Here is a 15,503-nt window from a genome sequence, read left to right on the forward strand (position 1 = left end):
GGTGAGAAACAGGGCTTGTTGGAGGTGGGGGTGGGGGGTCGGGGGGGAAGGGGGGCTTAACTAAGAACTTAACTAAGGGCATAGGAACCTGCAACCATTGGTTAAGGTTCAATTTAACCAGGAGACGGAGCATCACTAGTGGGCCAGTTAGTGGGAAATGGATGGGCCATGAAGGATCCCAAGTACAGGTGGCTGGAACTCTCTATGTAACACAGACTGGAAGAAAAAAAAAAAAAAAAAAGGAGTCCAAGTTCTTCACAGAGAATATTTTTTTTAATTTTATTTATATTTTTCTTGCATACTCTAAAATGCACAGTGTGGGTTTCATGTCTTCAAAAACACTTGTGGGACTGGTCAGTGTATCGGAGATCTTCGGAAACGCCGTTGCCTTAGGTTTCAGCTAAGCGCGTCACAGAGATTGGTCATGTACGACTACAAAATTACAGGAGATCTAGTTATTATTATTATTCAACAGTTACTAGAAAAGCATCAAGAACACCTGACGTCCAGCCAGACGGGGGAAGAGAGGAGAGGAGGCTGCGGAAGCAGGATTTCCATATATATGACTGTATGTACAGCGTCGGGGTTCTCTTCCAGACACTGCATGTTATGCTTAAACCATTATGTTAAGAGCACTCTAATATAAATACAAGTCTCACTAATTTTCATCTTTTCTCTTTGGCTCACAAATGCACGAAAATACCATAAACAGTATCCAGAACTCACTTCATTAATATATAAATAAGATACAGTACAAATGGGAAGAAAATACAAGATGCCTCTTTAACATGGTATATATTTGAATATAAATAAGCAAACATTTCACTGACCTACACTTAAATCATCATATGTACTTTCCCCTGCCCAAAGACAGACAAACGGTAATATACGCAGTCTACACAAAGTAATCTCTAAAAACACACAGCAACAGCACAATAGTGACAAAGACTCTGCTACTATTTCCCCTAGCAGGGTACTAACAAGGGTGTGTGTGACATTCGTCATCTACTGGTGCTTTCTGTCATCCATCATCCTTTTAGGCGGGAACAGGTCTGATGGGAGGCTCCCACCAGCAACATTTCCCTGGGTCCCTAGGACACAGCAGTGGGGGGGGGGGCGCTATCTGTCCTGCAGTTGCTGGCGAAATGGTTAGCCTCTCAGTAACTCCTGGAGGTGAGGCTAATTCTCTGGAGATGGGCGACATGCTGTGGTCTAGAACTAAGCCACGCTCGCTATGCATACATGTACATAGAGAGAGGTATACATAACTATACATATATACTGTATTCCTAATGTGCAATTTTTTTTTAAAAAAAAAGAACATTATTTCCTGCTAACTCTAACAAACAAGCTTACGTGAGGTTGTGACAAATATTCTTCAAGAGATTATAATTTTCTTCAATGAGATGGCCTAGGTGTGTCAGCTACTGACAGAGCTGTGGTCCAGGGTGCCAGAGGGGAAAGGGCATGGCTGATGACCCTGGTTTTTTGAGGGGGGAATTACAGACCCTGGCCCAGCCTTTCTATTTCCTCAATGAGGAAATCGATGTCAGACTGGGTGGCCGCTGGATTGGAGATGACCATTCGGAAGAAGTTAGCCTTGTCTCCTTGGGGCTGGTAGCCAACCATGGTTGTCCCGGACTCCATCATCAGGGCTTTGATCTTGGGTGCCACCTGGAGATGCAGAACAAAAAAAAAGCCAAACTCAGCCCCGATGCTGACACACCCTTCCTTTTAACAGACTGACTCGATTTAATCTTTACTATTTGTCCAAGACAAGAAAAATTGTTTCAGAACCAAGTGTTGTCCACAGCTAATATCTTAATCCACCCAAGCGCGAGTTCCTTTAGAAAGTACTGGGCAAGTGAATCTTGAAAGCCAGTCTTGGAACAATAATAATAAAATGGAAAGAAAAAAAAAAAGAATTAAAGATGGAAAACACTACAAGCTATGATTGGGTATAGCCCCGAGTCCGGGATACTGCCCGGCACACAGACTGAGTTTATCAAATACCCGTTCAATGGATGCTGGACTTAAGCGTTACATAAACATGACGGTAACGCTGAAAGGGTAAAAGAGATGTAGCAATCAGCAGGGAACATGAGTCAGCATTCAAGGAGGCTTGGACTTAGTGAAATCGAACAGACATGGTAGAAGGTGGAATGTTCCAAACGAGCCTCTGTAATGAGGGGCAGCAGTTTGAAGTGGCCCCCTCCCCCCGCTCTGTCTTTTAGAGGTCCCTATTGTGTCTGAAGCACAGGCAGGCGGGCAGCACAGGCCCTAGAAGTATAAACTAAGATGGCTTTGTAATACCTCATTACCCAAAAGTCCACCCCAAGGCTTTGGGTTTTGACTTTTTTTTTTTAATCCTTCCCCTTAGTGGCAGTGTAGTGGCGTGAGGATGGGTTGACCGGTAAGGCAAGCAGCAGTGGGGGCAGTTGGAACAGGAAGAGCATCTTTAACTCACCCTGTGTAGCTTTTCTCGTCTCTCAGGGCTATCTGGAACCCCTCGGAGGCTTTGTGGAATATACCAGAAACAGACATTTGTGTGCTCGGGCTGCAGAGATTTCAAGAGACAATCAAGCAAATAAAAAGAAAGTGATTAGAACTTGACCAACAGCCAGAGGTATCTTTGGAAAAAAACTGTTGTTGTTGTTGTTTTTCTCTTTCTCAGTCCAAAAGAAAGAGGTCTGAGTGGGTCTCCAAAGCAATGCGGCACATAAATGCACCAGACAGGAAGTGTTGCTTATCCGGTCTTGCCCATCAAGAGCACTGACTCCTTCAACCAACTTCCTAGACCTCCAAACCCTACTGCCTTTGTACCTTGAAACGCTAAGACCAATGGCATTTGAGTAATTCAGAAAAGGATGTTACTCTGCTGTTGGTGAGGCCTTGCAGAGGGAAAGCTGCTTAGCTTATTCTACCGATAGGGTATCTGTTGGCGAGAGAGGTTTGCAGTTTCCCACTTCGCTGTGGCTAGCACTGTGCCTGCGTTAAGCAGTAGTCCTCAGCCTTCCTAAGGCTGCGGCCCTTCCATCCAGTTCTCTGTGTTGTGGTGAGCGCCCCCCGCCACCACAAAATTATTTTTGTTGATACTTCATAATTGTTATGAATCGTATCTGTGTTTTCTGATGGTGTGAGGCGACCCTTGTGAAAGAGTCCTTTTCCGTCCCAAAAGGGTTGGGACCCACAGGTTGAGAATCACTGTCCTAGGTGGCTGGAGACATCATAGCTGCCATTTCAAGCTCCTACTGGAACTTCTTGTAAAAGAAAACCCCACAGATGAGGTGCCTGAGCACCACGTGTTGACACTGAGTGCTTGGGACTCCATTTTCGTTTGGTGACTCTCAGGTGGTATCTTGAGAAGGTACCCTGGCTGGTAAGTGGACATATGGCAGCTGTGGGTGGTGCTCGGCTACAGGGGGTTGTGAACAGGCTGTCTTAGAAACAGGCTTCCTTTTTTTTTTTTTTTTTTAACCAGAACTGGCAGTGATTCCATATTTCTTTATTCAACTATGAACCTGACCAGGGCAGACACGGTGTTTGTTTTGGCCAATAATATATAACCTGGTGTCTGGCACATGGCTGGCACTCAGGGAAGATTGTGGCAGGTGCTTTGCTGTGTATAATAGGGGGAGTGTGTGAACCTAGGTAGAGGCGGTTTAATCTGGCTCTCTTCATAATCAATCCATGGAGAGCAAGCCCTCATTTAGAACCAGTCTTGAAAGATGAGGCTATGCCTGACCTCTAAGCTTCTTGGGCCTGGGAGATACTTATCATGGATAGAGTCCAACTCAAGACAGGGCCAAGAACAGCGAAGGGTCAGGACTGGCCACAGCAAGCATTCTAGGTCCACGGGCTGGCTGAGAGCTGTGCTGTTCAGCGTTCAGTGCCTTTAACTGTACACTGCTACTTCATATGGGTTTGTATGACTGAGTGTGTGTGTGGGGTGAAATCACACGTACAACGTGTTCCATACTTTACAGAAAATGGTTCCGTTACAGAAAAATGACTTTTGATATATTCCTATTGACATACTATATAGTAGTGCAAGGTGACATTCTCTACACTAAAGAACATAAAATGAAAAATCTCATTCAACTCTGCAAAATGTTAAGGGTCCTCTGCAGCAGCGGCTGTCAACCTTCCTGACGTTGAGACCCTTTCGTACAGCTCCTCATGCTGTGGTGACCCCAAACCACAAAATTATTTTCATTGCTACTGTTATGAATTATATCTGTGTTTCCCGATGGTCTCAGGTGACCCTGTGAAAGATCAAATCGACCCCCAAAGGGGTTGCAACCCACAGGTTGAGAACCGCCGCTGTATATATTGCACTAACACTTATTCAACCAAAATATTTACTTCTTTGTGTAAAAGCAAACAAGAGCACCCAGCTCATTAGTATGCACATTTACTTTAGTCTTTAATAAATAGCAAAACTCTCTACCAGAGCTTTAAAAAATGATTTTCTTTGGTCTTCATCCTCAATATGCCTATTTTATGTATCTATACGCTCGGGGCTGTGCAACGATATCTTGGGTGAAATGGGCCGTGTTTCGAGCAAGATGATGAGATGTTGGTAATCTAAAGCTCCAGGAACTTCCCTCATGGTGTCTCTGGAAACACCATCTGTCCGGTCCATGGCAACAACCTACCTCACCATCGAAAACCATCTCAAATTCTTCTCTGGCTTTAATCTTGCCGTAGAGGTAGTCAGCCAGCTCCAGGCATTTGTTGATCTGATTTTCAAATCCCACGGTGCCCTGTTTCAAAGAAGAAAGCTGAGTTTGTTGCTATCGAGTTGCGTTCTCCTGCGAAGGCTATGCTGGCCACGCTTATGGGGCATACAGAGAGGTGCGGTCTCGGAGGTGGCTACGAAGGACCAGATCATCAAATGGGCACAGCGCCTCCAAGGCCCCCGAGTGCAAGAAAATGCTTTCTCTATCAGAGACCTTTGTTTGCTCTCTTGGAAGTTGTGCTCAGCAGGCTTTAGCTTCCTACACGTTAGTCACAAGCCAGTTCACTTTTGGATAGTGCCACGCAAAGAGTTATGTCTCAACTGAGGCCAGCCTAAAAGCTGTCGCAGGTCCAGGGTGGAAAGAGTACAGAAACTGAAATTAAGGACTTTTAAAAACATTTAGTTATTCCTCTCTGTCTCGCCTCTCTCTGTGTGTATGTGCCTTTATGTGTACCTGCGTGTGAAGGTCAGAGGACAATTAGTGGGGGTCAGATTTTTCTTTCTTATCATATGGGTTCTGGGACTCAAACTCTTGGTGGCAAGCACCTCTACTTGCTGAGCCATCTTGCTGGTTCTATTTAGCTACGCTTAAAAACAACTAAACATACCTACTGATGGAAAGAACAAGTAATGACTTGCAGCTGGTGTTTTGCATTTCATTTTTCTAATAGTTTCATATTGGTCCATGATAGGTAAAAGGAACAACTAACTAGTTCTTCATCACAGATGCTTTGAAAGACGCTGTCATAGAATGCATCTTCCCCAGCTATATACCCTGGCCAAACCTGTCCACAGTCCTCACAGGACAGTGTTGGTCCCTTCTGACAACAGGCCAGCAGGCAGCTGTGGAAGCCATGGAAGCTGTGGAGACTACACTATCTTCAACTATTGACAAACTGGCTGAGCGTTGAGTTCCCAAAGCCAGCTGGGCAGATTAGCAGAGCAGCATGCAGGCTGCTGATTGGGTTGGCATTAACGAGAACAGATGCGTGAGGCTGGCCTGCATGAGGCCAGTGAACACAAGCAGAATCCAGAGCTGGCAGAGCAGGAGCCATCTCCAAGTGGTGGCACTAGGGGACTCTGCCTTGCAAAGGATTTCCACCCCAGGACTTTCCCTCCACATCCTAGGGGGCGGAACCTCCTGGGGACAGTCCAAGAGGCCACTGTTAGACAAAACGAAGATGTGGAGCCAGGTCATGTGGTCATTACCGCAGTGCAAAATGATAGGACCTGTTCTCTCATTGTGATGAAGGCTTTTATGTGCTCAAAACGCCTGCAATTACTTTGTGGGAGCAATCCAATCTAGACTCTACATGAAGGCCAGGTGACATAGCTAAGAAGGAAGCAAGAAGGAAGCAAGAAGGAAGCAAGCTAATCATCTGCCAGTTTTTCCCTATAGAAGAAACAAAAATCAGACTAGGTATTAATGGAAAGCCTTATTGTTTGGAGGGAAAGTTAGTCCAAATCTTTACTATGAAAATAATTAAAATTAACACATAGTAAGTAAATAGAAACAACAGATGTATTCCGAGGCTGTGAAAGCCAAATGGCCTTCAGCTCGGCTGCGTGGAGATTCTTTAGAAACAGCCATGTGGTAATCACCCCTCCTCACAGTTTGTTTTTGGAAATCCCATTAGCTTTATCATGGATACAGAACTGCAACCCAAGAGGATGACGCCTGCAAGATCAGTGTCCTTCAGTCTGGTGTCACATTCTAATCCTAGCAACACACACACATACACACACACACACACACACACACACACACACACACACACACACAGAGTTCCACAAACAGAAAATACCATGTACACCCAGCATCACACACACTGCTCTACACAGGTGCCACACACAACACACATGCAGTTTCCAGAGCAGTGTAAAAAGTACAAGGGATAGCCATTATTTAAATAGAACTTTAAACTGCAGTGGTGTGTGCGTGTGCGTGTGTGTGTGTGTGTGTGTGTGTACACATATATGTACACACATAATACACATATACATATGTATTCAATGATGAGATGCCTCATAAAGGAATTCTGTATTCTTCTCAGATTAACACAGTAGTTTTATATCTTTCTCTATATCTGCACTAAATAATTTTAGAGTTCTTGATAATTATTATGGGGGACAGGCAAGATGGCTCAGTGGGTGAAGGTACCAAGCCTTCTAGTCTGTTTGATCTGAACCTGTATGTTGGAAAGAGGGAACTACCTTCTGCAAGTTCCCCTCTGACCTCCACATACACACTATGGCACATGCACACTCACATTCATAAAACACACACACACACACACACACACACACACGATAAAAACCTTTTTTTAAGTTTAGGAAGAATTATTGTGGATTTTTTAGTAATAGGAGAATTATAAGATCAAGGGAAAATTTTTTTTAAAAGAACAAGAAATTTCCATGGTGATTCAAACTAAGGAAAATGAACTGAAGAAGAGAGAATTGACATAGGGCGGAAGTTATTCCATTCACACACACACACACACACACACACAAAAAAAACCCAATTAACTCAATTATCTAGATACAGTTACATGCACATGAGTTGTCTGTGACACACCACTGCCTCTCTTGCACCTGTGCTCATAGCTCTCAGTTTCCAGGATTTCCCCCTCCATACCTTTGCTTTCCACATAAGCCAGAACTTGAAGATGTCCACGTGGCGGCCACACTGAATTGCCTTGTCCCCGGTGTCATAGGAGACGTCATACTGCTTGTCAGGCTGGAAGAGGTACCCTGCACACATCTGGTTGCATCCTTGGAGTATACCCTGTCACGGAAGTCAAGATGCAAGCAACTGTACTCACCAGTCAGAGATGTGGGTGCAAGGATGGATTGGGGGCCCGTACCTCCCCTCTTCTGAGGCCTCCCCTAGGTTCAGATGTCCTCTAAAGCCTCTCTTGGGAAGGCCCCTGCCTTGCCTTCTGTCACTCTGTGCCTGATGCCTACAACAAGAGCCTCACTGTTCTTCAAAGGAACATCTGGAAGTGTGTGTGGGTGCACTGAGGATTTTTTTTTTTTCAGATTCAAGGAGGAATTATTTTGTCTGTGTTTGGGCAGAGCTTGCAGTAAAAGGTTCTGTGGGTGGGGAAGTGCTGTAAACAGATGCAAGACCTCCTATGATGTTAAAATGGAGGACAGCCAGTGTGGGTCCTGACTCCCACAGGAGGCAAGCTGCGGTGGGTGGCTGTCCTGCAGCATCGGTGCACTGAGTATGTGGTGGGGGAAAAATGTCTCCAACATACTATAGAAGCTTTAAAAAAAAATTACGTTTATTTATTTTGTGTGTGCGTGTGTGTGTGTGTGATAGAGAGTGTGTACTGCACACACTCATGTGTTGTGTACACCATGACATATATGTGGAGATCAAAAGACATTTGAAGGAGTTGGTTCTCTCCTTCTACCATGTGGATTCCAGTGACAGAACACAGCACCTCATGCTTGGCAGGAAGGGCCTTTACTCACTGAGTCATCTTGTTGGCCTCACAGAAATGTCTGGTTAACAGTCCCTGCTGTCCTAAGCCGGTATTTGTACTTACTGTTCCATCTAATATATATAAATATCTATATACTTTAATATATTTAATATATATTTAATCTCTTGAGACTACAGATATTCACTAAGAACTCAAAGGATGCTCCAGTGAGCATGGTTTGTTCTCATTGGTTGGGTGGCTCACTGGTCACTCTCAGGTCTGTTGTAGACATAAAGAAATATTCAAATAAATTTGCTAATGGGTCTGTCACCACCAGGGTCCCAAGCACTAAAGGAAGATAGAGGAAACCCAAGCGGCAAGAGCCAAGAGGAAATCAATGTTAGCTGGAGGAAGAAGGGGGAGGGGCAGGAGGAGGGGGTAGGGGGTGGGGAAGGGAGAGGGGGAGGGGAAGACAGTCTGCAGGCTCACACTGGGGCTACTAACCAAGGGACTACAAACCTTTTCCTTGACCAGAATGGCTGAACACTGGAGCAACACACCCATCATCTTGTGAGGGTTCCAGGTGACTGAATTGGCCCTGGAAGACACATAGGAACCTCTGAGAAGATGGGAGGAAGGGAGAGAAGAGTCTGTCCTCTTGAGGAAGATCTCTCTCATCTCCACTGAAGTCACAGCCTCTTTCCTTGCCCAGTCTCCTAAATTGACCCTCAACAAGAAGCACATGCTTCAGTCAGTCTCTCAAGGTACTGCACTGGAGAATTCTAGAAAGCTGCTATTAACCACAGCTGCCACTTACTCATGTGTTCTCAGAGCTTTAGGTGTGTAATGATGGGAAACGGGCCTAAGGACTCAGGCTTTGCAGGTATACTGTCCAAATCTCAATCTTAGTCCCAACATTTTCTAGCTTGTATATAACTCAATTGTGCTTCCAAGTTCATATCTATCTTATCAGAATTGAATAAAAGATTAAAAAAAAAAACAAGGGCTGGAGAGATGGTTCAGAGGTTAAGGGCACTGACTGCTCCTCCAGAGGTCCTGAGTTCAGTTACCAGCAACCACAAGGTGGCTCACAACCATCTATAATGTGATCTGATGCCCTCTTCTGGCCTTCAGGTGTACATGCAGGCAGAGCACTGTATACATAATAATAAATACATGTTTTTTTTTTTAAAAAGATAAAAACAAGTTCATACAATATATGAATATATAGTAATACACTATCATAGGGATAGGGCTTAGTGTGTGCAGTTCTCACAATAGCACTATGACGGAGATATTCCTAGTGCTTCTAGTCACACAGCTGGGACGCGCTGGACTCAAGGTCCAAGTCCACAATTCTCTCTTTACAGAGCTAGCACTCACAATCTGCATACAAGACTGCCTCCTCCTAGGTGACAGCCTCAGACTTCTTCCTGCCTTTCTCTTTTGATTTAAAGAAGGGCTAGTGATGAGGCCCTCCCTGCTGATGGCACACCTGAATGCAACAATCAGCTGCACTGCCACAGACTTTGACTACCTAGCAGCAGTGGTTAAGTGAGAGAAATAAGCGTGCGTTTTTGCCAGCCTGGGCTGCTATGCTCACTTAGCAAGCATGGTCTCCTAGCAACTGCATCACTCTGTCAGACGCAATTAGATGACTAAGGAGCACATGGGCTAGGACATTACAGAAACAACGGAATGTAACGTGTAATGGTTCAAACTTGGGAAATTTGCTTCAGTGGGCTGTGGGTCCTTTTCTGATGGCCTCGGCCACAACTGGCCTCTGCGTTTTAATACCGAGAAGGGTGTTTCCTCTGATATCAAAATTGCCTCAGACTTAGTCTGTGCTCACCCAGCACTAAACCCTTGCTGTGGGTTTTTAGCCTCTTCCTTATGTCCTGTGTGTGCCTGCGCGCGTGCGTGTGCGTGTGTGCATGCTTGCATGCATGCGTGTGTGTATTTTGAGTTTCGGGAAGTGGGCAGAGCTTGAGGAACTTTTCCCCTACATGCATAGAAAGGAAACCTCACGAAGGAGTCCTGGGAGGAATTCCAGGGAGGTTAAATAAGTGCTGACACCATAGAAGAGCATCCACGTCAGTCCACTTAGAAGGCACGAACCTAAGCACTCTTGTCATTGCTGTCACATGTCAAGTCATTAAACATTATATTTAGATCTCATAAAATGTCTTTTAAAATGACTTCCTGAATGTCCTGAAGGCATGACGTAAATGGTTCTCTGCTACTGCAAGTAGAGGGAAACAGGGCACAATGTGAATATGGGTCCCTTCAAAAAACATGCATGCTTTAATGTTTAAAAAAAAAAAAAAGAACAATTCTAGTGTCAATTTTTTCACCTGTTCCTGGACCCAAAGATGCAAAATGAGAAGTGTCTGGGTAGTCTAAAGTAGAGTTGGGCTGGCTCATCTATATTTAGTATACTTCCCTCCAAATTATAGGGTTATAATTTCATCTTTAACAAGCTAATCTCATGTTGACAATGGCGTTTCAGAACAGAGAGAAGGGAGCAGGCGAAGCAGCAGCTACAGAGCCCAGAGTCACTGCTAGTGTTCCAACGAGCTCCCCTGGTCCAGCGTTCTCACAGCCTGCTAGTCACCTCTTCCACTCTGCTCCATGCCCACTGTCCTCAAGATTGCCAAGACTTCTGTCTCCAGGCCTTTGGATTGACCATGCCCTCTGCCTGGAATATTCTTTACTATGCCTTTGCTTCCTGCCTCTCTTTTGCCCTAACTACCAAGATAAGTCAAGGGGCGGTGCATATTAGTCACCAGCTGCCTTGCTGAGGAAGAAGAGCTGAGGGAATCAGAGACCTCCCTGTCTTCTTCACCTTTCTTTCCTCCTTCCTAGGCACCCGCAACTGTGAACTCACCGAGGACTCACTTGAGTAGGAAATAAACCATGCAGTCACCACTAAAACCAAAACCAAACCAAACCAAACCAAACTACCAGCTAAAAATCCGCCTAGTTATATTGAGATCTGCCACTGAAAATCAAGGCTGCGGGAGCTAAGGCTGGCATCAAGGCTGCAAGAGGAGGGACTGGACCAAAGTGTACATTGTATCTGATGCAGGAGATGAATGAGGGCCACGGAGCCCACGGTACCTCTCTATGCCGCTGAGTTTGTGGCGGTGCTTCCGAGACATGAGCAGTCCACCGCCCCAGGCAGCCTGCAATGACAGAAGAGAGACAAGGGGAGCTGTGATGCTGAAAAACCTAAAACTAAGATGGGTGTGGTTTTAGTTCCAGCACTAGGGAGGCAGAGACAGATAGATCTCCACGAGCTTGAGACCATCCTTGTATATGTTGCAAGTCGCAGGCCAGTCAAGGTTCCACAAAGGAAGAGCTATGGAGTAAGTCCACACACACAGTTCTAGTTGCACAGGCTGCAGGCGCTTCACTGCTTGCTGTTTCTTCATATAAACTTCCTCCAGAGAATGTCTTAGCGATATAGGAAAGGTGGCTTGAGCTTGTGGATACTGTGGATCAAGATCCAAAGGCCCAGAGCGCCGTGGAAACCAGGGATTCTCGGAGCCCAATACACCAGTTTGCACTGCCATGAAGGTACTCAAGGCCGCTTAGAAGGCAGGCACAACTACTTGTTTCTTCCAAACAAGTTCTGGTGAACTCAGAAGGCACCAACCCTGCTGGATTTGGAGACCCGCAAAGCTCCAGTTATAGGAGACACTGCTGTGGGTACCATGGTACATGTTTTACTGGATAGCCTGGCGTAGCTGAGGCACCATACAGCCTTTGTTAGTCATTTATTCAGCAGTGAGACTGGCTATTGTCTATTACTAAGAAATTATATCCAGTAAGAGAATAGATAAGGAGAAAGAAAGAAAAAGAAAACGAGAGAGAGAAGAGAGAGAGAGAAATAGAGAATAAAAGGAGAGAGAAGGAGAGAGAGAGAGGGAGAGAGAGAGAGAGAGAGAGAGAGAGAGAGAGAGAGAGAGAGAGAGAGAGAGAGAGAGAGAGAGAGAGAGAGAGAGAGAGAGAGAGAGAGAGAACAAAAGGCTCCAATCACGTGTGTAGGAACACACATTTGCTTTTACTGGAAAAATTTGGGACTACTCTCCTAGCTGCTCATCTTCTGTATACACCCTTATTTTTCTGAAAGCAGCAGGTAGGCATTTTTCTTTGAAGGGTTACAGGTGGGGGATGCAGGCAGACGGCTAGTGTTCACACTCACTTTCTGTATATTGCATCTTTTCTCTCTCTCCCTCTTTTTCTGAAATCAGCTACATTTTACTTTGCATCCTTTCATCCAAAAGCTCATCATAGTAAAGGGAAGAAAGACACACACACACACACACACACACACACACACACACACACACACATACACACACACCCCAAAAAGCAAACAAATAAAACCTATTGGCCAGTAAGGACCTGGGATAAATCCCAGAAGGTGGGCAGGTTCTGTGGCTTGTACTATTCACAGATGGCTAGCTAAAGAGTATGGAGGAAAGGCCAGAGAGGGTGTTCAGACAAGCTGGAGGCAAAGCCGAAGGCAATGCTGTTTCTGGCCCTTAACAGGATAGGACTGTGTGCGATGAGGACAGGGCACTTACGTCAACATGTAGCCAAAGGTTGTATTTCTCACATATGTCTGCAATCTCCTGTATTGGGTCAAAAGCTCCATAAACAGTTGTGCCTGCAGTTGCGTTGACATAGAGGGGAACATATCCCTACAAGGTGAAAGAGATAGCTGATTAGTGCTTTAAAAATATTTTCATTTATTTATTTGTCTCTTTATTCATTTGATGTGTGTGTGTGTGTGTGTGTGTGTGTGTGTGTGTGTGTGTGTGTGTGTGTGTGTATGTACTGGTACCCTCAGAGCACAGAAAAGGATTTCAGATACCCCAGAGCTGGTTGTAAACATGTTTTGGATGCTGGGAACCAAACTCTGATTCCGTGGAAGAGTGGTATGCCCTCTCCACTGCTGGGCCATCTCCCCAGTTCCCTTGTTTGTGTGTTTTAACCTTTCCCAATCTATTCCTTTCTATGAGACGTAGAAGGCAGTGATATGCATTTGTAACCGTGAGCCAAGCTGGCGTGGGTCAGAGACCACAGCTAGAAGCATTCATTGTTCATTCGCTCATTTTGTTGTTTTTGTTTTTGTTTCTTTTGATTGACTATTATATACTAGATCTTTTGGTGCTGGGAACAGCACAGGGAGCAAGTAGATACAGAGTTCTAACCTGATAGACTTAAAATTAACTAATACAAATATGTAAAATATATCATAGTGGTAAGTTATGTGACAAAAACCAAAAGGAAAGTTAACTAGTATTTAGAGTGATGAGCAGGTGTTTACCCAGACGTTTCCCTTCTGAGTGTCACCTGGGTATGACCCCTGTGGGAGCCATGTTGTTCTAGGTGGTTTGATGACACAATTGAACTCAAACACTGTTTGGTTTTTGTTTTTACAAAAGAGGTGGATACGCGATCTGGGGAATTAGCTCAGTTGGTAAAGTGTTTGCCTTGAAAGCATGAGAACCCAAGTTCAAGCCTCAGAATTCACACTTCAAAGCCAGGCACGTTGGTGCAAGCAATGCTTGTAATCTCAGAACTGGGTAAGTGTAGACAGGTGGTCCTTGAGGCTTGCTGGTCCACCAACCTAGCCTACCTTTGAGTTTCAGGCCAGGGAAAGACCGTGTCTCAAATGAATGATGTGGTGCTGAGGCCTCATGTCGTCTGGCTTCCATACACACATGCACACCTACACACACCCACACACACGTAAACATGCATGCTCACCCACATCATAATAGTAGAAGGTCTGTAACTGTGAGACAAACGTGAAGACATAAGTGAAAGGAGCTAGGACAAGCTGGGGAGATCTGTGAGTCTCAGAGAGTTTAGGAACTCAGGCTTGGCCAGTAAAACTCCATCCCCCGCTTGGCTTGGCCAGTAAAACTCCATCCCCGGCTTCTGTTGAGGCCCCAGCAAACAGTCACAATCAGAGAAGAAGGCACAAGAAGGTAACTAAATAACAGTGTGGTGGTAAACAGCCCCACAGCAGGGCCTTGGGGGTACATCTGCTCTATGGAATGGCTTTGTTTAGTAGAATTTTGGGGGATGGATTTGCCAAGTACTGTGAACCATCTGCTGGGCACAGAAGCACTTTCCTAAACAGAGTCCCAAGATGACATGGTACTTGTTAGAAGGAGACTATATCTAACAAGAAACGGATAGAAAGCTCAACTTGGCTGATTTTTTTTCTGAATCCTAGGGAACTGATTTATTGAAGAAGATCAAGCTAATGACTTGGCATATGGTGACTTAATGACTGAACTCTTTACTTTTCGCACACACATCAAACGTATGTCTTGTAGATTCAGCTTTGAGGTCTAGTTCTTTCCTAAGTTGGAAATAAGTGACTATCTGAAATAGGGATTTTAGAAATATAATAAAATTACTCTATTATACAATTTTTTCATTGTGTAGGTAAAAAACAAGCCATTTTTTAAAAAAGTATTCACTGAAGTTTCAGATGTACAAAATCATATATACCTTTTGCTTGGCTTCAAGAATTTTTGCCTCTAAATCAGCTGGAATTATCTTCCCCCTGTAATTATTATAAAAAGAGAAAAATTAAAATAAAGAATCAACAAGATTATACAAGAAAGAAATCCTCTTTCATCAGCAGCAAAAAGTAATTTTTAATTGGATATTTTCAACAGGCCATTAGCAGCTTGGCATACTGTACTGAGCCAGTCCTTAAGCACAATAAAATGAATTTAACAGATGAACACATTTCATCCATCAAGAACTCAATACCCACTCCACCCTGCCTACCTTTCATTGCACTTTATCAAAATCACATTGTCGGTTCCAAAGCCGAGTGCAGCCCCGGCTTTCTTTATGGAATAGTGACTCTGCAACAAATGGAGGCTTGAGGTTAAAAGCTCTACAGTCCCTTGGAAAACACCACAAATCCACAAGCCAGAGTCCCCAGCTCACGTGTTCTGAGGTGAAGAGGACCAGTTTGGGCACAGCTGCCATGCCTTTTGTCTTAACTTCTGGAAAGTACTTGTAGCGAGCAGCCATGATACTGTACATGTTGGATATGGCTCCCCCTGTCAACAACAGCAAAAGGTTGTAGCGGGGCTCTGTTGAGTTTTTTTGTTGTTGTTGTTTTTTTACACAAAGGTTGAGCTGGTGTTCCAAGACATCAGGAAGGGAAAGGACAGTATCCCCCAAAGTTTTGCTGGTTTCCTTATTCCTAAGGCCTTCCCTCTGGACCCTTTGCCCTGAAACTCGAAGTGGTGACTTATTTCCAAGGCTATGAAGGCTGATTGTTGAAG

At 44.6% G+C, this 15,503-nt stretch overlaps 1 protein-coding gene across 2 annotated transcripts in view; it reads right to left on the bottom strand.

Moving 5' to 3' along the window:
- Nucleotides 1-1,312: 1,312 nt before the first annotated feature.
- Nucleotides 1,313-15,503, bottom strand: part of Gad1 (glutamate decarboxylase 1) — a 37,792-nt gene continuing 23,601 nt past the window's right edge. For both annotated transcript variants that reach the window (XM_051166609.1, XM_051166608.1), the window contains exons 8-17: nucleotides 15,160-15,275; nucleotides 14,995-15,074; nucleotides 14,710-14,764; nucleotides 12,765-12,881; nucleotides 11,293-11,357; nucleotides 8,692-8,770; nucleotides 7,377-7,526; nucleotides 4,659-4,766; nucleotides 2,468-2,557; nucleotides 1,313-1,674 (exon numbers count right to left, since the gene is read on the bottom strand). In XM_051166609.1, coding sequence (XP_051022566.1) covers nucleotides 1,501-1,674; nucleotides 2,468-2,557; nucleotides 4,659-4,766; nucleotides 7,377-7,526; nucleotides 8,692-8,770; nucleotides 11,293-11,357; nucleotides 12,765-12,881; nucleotides 14,710-14,764; nucleotides 14,995-15,074; nucleotides 15,160-15,275 — 1,034 coding nt within the window. In that variant the 3' untranslated portion in view covers nucleotides 1,313-1,500. The remainder of the gene's footprint in view (nucleotides 1,675-2,467; nucleotides 2,558-4,658; nucleotides 4,767-7,376; nucleotides 7,527-8,691; nucleotides 8,771-11,292; nucleotides 11,358-12,764; nucleotides 12,882-14,709; nucleotides 14,765-14,994; nucleotides 15,075-15,159; nucleotides 15,276-15,503) is intronic.

Source organism: Acomys russatus, chromosome 24, assembly GCF_903995435.1.
Source record: "Acomys russatus chromosome 24, mAcoRus1.1, whole genome shotgun sequence".
Classification (NCBI taxonomy): domain Eukaryota; kingdom Metazoa; phylum Chordata; class Mammalia; order Rodentia; family Muridae; genus Acomys; species Acomys russatus.